Source organism: Rhinopithecus bieti, unplaced genomic scaffold, assembly GCF_001698545.2.
Source record: "Rhinopithecus bieti isolate Rb0 unplaced genomic scaffold, ASM169854v2 scaffold_18745, whole genome shotgun sequence".
Lineage (NCBI taxonomy): Eukaryota > Metazoa > Chordata > Mammalia > Primates > Cercopithecidae > Rhinopithecus > Rhinopithecus bieti.
The window spans coordinates 220,536-226,329 of record NW_016809332.1 but is presented as its reverse complement, the minus strand read 5'-3'; the positions used below and the strand labels follow the sequence as shown (position 1 = coordinate 226,329).

The window sequence follows — 5,794 nt, the reverse complement described above, 5'->3', positions numbered from 1 at the left end:
TTTGCATAGTACTGTAGAATTGGCAAAGGGCATTCACATGTTTTATCTCCTTTGATTATATCAATGACCACAGGAAACAACCAAGGATCCTAGGAAAATTCCTTCTAGCTGAATTCTTCAGCCTTCCAAATGATGATAAAATAGAAAATGGCATTGAGGAGTCAAAAGTAGAGTAGTTATGAACAAAATTGTTAAATGTATGTATAAGCCATTGATAAGGTGATTAACAAAATTCTTTAAAACTAGTTCCAGAAATATAAATAATCTATTATTTAAAATCCAGAGGATAGAAATGCCAAATAAAATATAATTTTAAATATTGTTAAATAGTTTGATTAGGTAATTTTCTAAAAGATGACGTCTTGTTATGTGATCATTTGAAAACATTTTCATGCCTAGATGGAAGGCACATTAGCAATGAAAAGACTAAATATACATAACAGTAATTCTTTTTTAGAGGGTGTTTTATTTATTTCGTTAGTTTTAAATTTTAAATTTTAATTTTGTGGGTGCAAGGTAGGTGTTTGTATATATGGGGTAAATGAGATGTTTTGATACAGGCATGCAATGTGTACTAATCACGTCATGTAAAATGGGATATCCAGCCCCTCAAGGGTTTATCCTTTGTGTTACAAGCAATCCAATTCTACTTTTTAAGGAAATGTACATAACAATAATTCTTACTTGAATCTTGAATATATGACTTCCAGTCAAACTCAAAGACAGTTTCATTTATAAGTGTACCATTATAATTCACAGTTATATTCTTTTCTATACTATGTTCCTCCAGGGAAGCATTGGTGGGAGGCCATTGAATACATTTATTCCTCAGGTTGCCCATGAACAGCTGCAGCCCAATTAGAGCAAACACGCTCAGACAGAACACAGTCAGGATCATGACATCAGAGAGTTTCTTCACAGACTGGATCAGGGCTCCCACAATGGTTTTCAGGCCTGAAAGAAAGAAGTCTATTACTATGAAGACTTAACACATCTGAAATAATAAAAGCTTCACACAATTTTCTTGAAACATAGATTTCATTCATGAATCCAAGAATGTTTGCAATGCTAATGGAGAAGCAACACTTCATGGAAGGGGGAAGAACTTCTGAAGATGAATTCCAGAAATGTAATGATGTAAACAATGTAATGAAGATTCATATGCCATTATGTCAAGATAGAGTAATGGAAAGTTCATGTTCTTCATGGAGCCTACATTAAGGAAAGGGCCTTGTCTTTTCCTTTTGCTACTGAAACTTGCCTCACATTTTCATTAGGGTCAGAGGTCAGTTTTATGACAAAATACCTGAATAAATATTTTTAAATTCCTATTTATAAATAAGAAAGATTTTGCTGTACAACGGAAAGTGGTTTGCAGTATAATTGTGCCTTAAGATAATAAATCCTCCATGCAGACTCACACTATTTTTTATCTTATTCCCTTCTCTTTTGTTAGCAAAAAATTTAGAAGATTTGCATTGTATACACATAGTCATTAATGACTCTAATGAATAAGAAATTAGAAATTGGTACATTTAAAAGGGAGCAAATTCTTGATAAAATTAACATGGTGAAAAAACAAAACAAAACATGATATTTGTAAGTGCAAATCACCTTGACCTCAAATTACAGTATCTCACATAAGACACTGTTAAACTCCAAGGCTGATAAAACTTATGTCTAAACAATAAGAATCATTTTCTTTGAAACACCTAGTTTTATGATTCCTGGTTTTCTATAAAACTGAATGTCAAGCAAAGAGAAGGATGCTGAATCATATGATGGGTCAGTCTCATTGTCTAACCTTGCTCTCACCTGGAATGACTGAAATTGTCTTCAATGCTCGGAGAACTCTGAATGTTCTCAATGCCGAGACATTGCCCAGGTCCACAAATTCTGTGACGTACCTGTAATAGGGAGTTCACACACAAACACAATAACAGGATACAAAGAAAAAGCTGTAGGTACAAGGAGCCTATGCTTTAATCACTTCTTACCTGGAATTACAGAAATAGTTTTCAAAGCTCTCAAGACTCTGAAAGTGCGAAGAGCTGAAAAATTGCCTAGGTTTACAAATTCTGTTACAAACCTGTAGAATTAAATCAGAGTTATTCAAGATTTTAGCAGGATTTATATTACTTGCATGGGTCTTTTATAAAGACCTTCTTGGTGATTTTAAATGATAAATATTGTAAGTGGCAAATCAGGAATTAGATTTCATCACTAATCCTCTGTTCACATAATTTAAGGCCATTAGCTAAATGTAAACTTCATAAAGTAGGTGCCATTGTTGTCACTTTGGAAAGCAATGCAACCAACATCATGTGTAACTTGTAAAAAGAAAATAAATCTTGGCTATGGTTTAGGGTTTTAGTTAGAAAAAGATATATGAAATCACCCAACAGAAATTTGGGCATGAAAAGGCAGATTGCCTTACTGCTTTTATATATGAGATAAGATTTTCCCAGTGTAACTTTTAGATAAAAGTTAAGCAAATTAAGAACAATACTTTATGAGGGTCCAGTGCTGCCCCTATTATCACTGCCATTTTGATCTTAAGAAATGAAAGTACTGGTATGCCTTCTTTTGAGCTGTGGCCAGAGAACCTGGCAAAGAATTGGCTCATCCTGATCAGATAGGAAATTACAACCAGACATGCAGTATTCAGAGTCCTGAGTATATCATTGCCACCTCTCCTGCTCCTCTCCACTACATCACAACTGTAAGAGGCCAAAAAATCAGTTCCTGAAGGAAGGGTGAGGGTAAGTGTTGTTGGGCTGCCTCTTTCTATGCTCTACTCTCACTTAGTCCAGAATGGTTTTCTGTTATTTGTCTGGGTCTCTTCCTGAGGAAGTCTGCGACTAGAAAAAAAAGCATGGGGGTGCATAAACTGTGCATATTACTGAGTGGATATGAATAGGAGATAAGGATAAGGAAGTTTATGTTGAGACTAAAGAGATGAAGAAAACCATAAAAGGAAAGAAGAAAAGAAGAAAGAAAAGGGGTCAGGAGAGAAACAGAAAGGCAGAGAGAATGTACTCCTCTACAGGTCTTAGAAATCAGTAATTTAATACATTAAAAACATAATATTTCAAGTATCTTCTTTCTTCTCTTAGTTTGATTTGTCAGATCATTTTGATGCTAGTAGATAGATTATTCTACCAAACCAAGAAAAGAAACTGTGTGTAATATGAACAAGGTCATTGCAAATTTGTGTAGCCAATAGAATTGTTTTGTGGCTATAATTTTCAAAGTGATTTTCACAGATGTATTACAAATATGCTTGTGTTTTGATATTAGATTGTGTGTGTTCATATGTGTTTGTGTATGTGTGTTGTGCATGTGTGTGTGGAAGAGTGGCATATGTGAAATTTTCTGACGGATGCTACGTGTGAAAATTGTAGTTTTCAACTACTGCAAAGCCTTCATGCCATAGTGAAATCCCACTTAGACCTTTGTTGTGCTAAATTGAAATCCAGAGTTTGAATGTATGAATCACACCAAAATATTCTACAGGTAAAGCAAGCCTATTCTTAAAAGCATAAGCACTGATGGAAAACCAAACTATGTTCTCTCTTAAAGTTTTAAAAAAGGCACTTACGCAAATGTAATGACAGTGAAATCGAGCCAGTTCCATGGATCCCGAAGGAAAGTAAAATCTTCTAAACAGAATCCCCTTGCAATAATTTTTATAAGTGATTCAAAAGTATATATTCCTGTGAAAGTGTATCTGAAAACAAGCATCCAACAAATTTGATAAAGTAACAATGTTTTTCATAGCATACCAATTTCTTATCACTCTATCAGCAGAATAGATGAATACTAAAAAAGAAAACTAAGCAGATGGATTTTATTTTCATACAAATAAAACATAGCCCTAAATTTAAATTCAACTTTCTAACACACAAAGAGTTGTTTTGTAAAGCGTCTTAAGAGTAGTATGAGAAATACAAGGTATATTAAATCTATCTAGACATTGTCTGAAATGTCTTGGTATTTACATAAATAAACATGGTCTCCTGAGAAGTATTTAGTATGTTTATATTATGGAATAGCCAATCAATACTATTGCAGAAGCATGAAATGATTTCCTTTTAGGGAAAAAAATCTCAATTTTAATGGTGTTCCAAGAATGAGAGGGAATTGACAAACTAGCATGTCTTTTTTTTTTTTTTTCTACAAGATAATTTAACTTACTTGGAATAAGGACTTCTTTAAAATCAAAGTAAATATTTCTAGGGTTACAAAAGTAAACATTTAATTTAGAATAAAATTCTTGTGATAATTCAGAAACTTAGGTGTTTCCAAAGTTTAAATCTTCTACTCAGAAATTGGGGTGTGAGAGTGGCATAAAATCACAAAAAAACTAGGGCAACCGAAAACCTGTGGGGCCTTCCATATTAACTTCAATACTTTAGAATTTTTTGTATATAAAATTTATTATTTTCTTCAAAATGTCACTTTTCTTATTGGTTTCAGCCTGGAAGTGTCTAGGAAAGGACATACTCTTGGAAATAGGTTGGTGCAAACATTACCTTCAACTGAAGGTAACGGCAAAAACCACAATTATGTTTATACCAACCTAATACTTCTGTAGTCGTTACAGGTCAGCAGCTGTATAGTAACAGGCACTACAAATAGGAAGTGTGGGCAGGTGAGCAGCTATGGTTGGAGTAAACCAACTTCAGTTATCACAAATCTGGCCTCTCTGCCTCGAAGGTATCCCCAGAACAGAGACACCATCAGTATAGTTAGTAATGCTTCTGGTTTCTGAAAGCTCTACAAAAGGTTCCACTTCTGTTAGTTTAGTCTTCAGTCTACCGAATTTTCAAGTTCTACAATCCTGAAACTTTGGATCATTTTTCAATTTGTTGGTGAACACGCTTGGAACTATATCGACCCGACATGAAGTGAATGTGCCTGTTGGAAATGAAAACTTTGTGAGGTTCGATATGGCATTTGTAACTAACTCTTTTTGATTTTCGACTCAATGAATTTATCTGGAATTTAACTGGAACCAAGGTCTACCACACTGGCTCTTTTCTGCAATTGCTTTGACCACATTTGGTTTGGCTACTGTAGATTTTAAAGAAAAAGGAGTAAATGTCCAAGAGTGGTGGTCTTCTGGTAAACACCAGGTACAGGCGAAAGAGTAATAATCAGGTATAATGCCAGCAGGCCTGAGGGCCAATGAACATTGTCCTCTTGCTGAGTAATTTTGTCTAGAAATGACTTTAATAAAATGCTCTTCAGTTTTATTTTTAAAACTACAATAAGACACAGTTTCAAACTCCCAAATGTATATATGTTATTAAAAATATAAGTTGAACTTACTCTACATTCTTTGTCCAATCAGGAGGGTTACTCATTGTCATAAACACACAGTTTGTCAAAATAGTGCACATAATTAGCATGCTGAATAATGTAGGTTATTGTTAAGGAACACACAAAAGAAAATCGAAATCCAAGTGTTATATTACAAAAAGCTAACATTGAAAAGCCCAAACTGCAGCTTAGCCAAAATTCAGGGATAAATGTATTGTGGTCAAGTCATCTAATCTCTTTAAATTTCAATTTCTGCGTGTGTAAAATGTGGGTAATAATATCACCTTCACTGAGTATTTGTATAGATTAAATGAGATAATGTATATAAAAGCATTATATCAGTATAAGGTGTTGTTTCTACAGCTATTATTAAATCAATATATTCACCTCCCAGAGAACTTCCGTGGGAAGACTATTTTTGTGCTACCTGGAGTTGCATAGTTTTTCAACAGAAAGTATTGACTTGAGC

At 33.9% G+C, this 5,794-nt stretch overlaps 1 protein-coding gene across 1 annotated transcript in view; it reads right to left on the bottom strand.

The window, feature by feature from the left end:
- The window catches only part of LOC108540251 (sodium channel protein type 1 subunit alpha-like), a 63,380-nt gene extending 57,958 nt beyond the window's left edge, over window positions 1-5,422 (bottom strand). The window contains 4 exon segments of the mRNA XM_017889191.1: window positions 685-954; window positions 1,816-1,907; window positions 3,602-3,730; window positions 5,335-5,422. Of these exon segments, the coding sequence (XP_017744680.1) occupies window positions 685-954; window positions 1,816-1,907; window positions 3,602-3,730; window positions 5,335-5,414 (571 nt within the window). The 5' untranslated portion in view covers window positions 5,415-5,422.
- Between the last annotated feature and the right edge of the window lie 372 nt (window positions 5,423-5,794).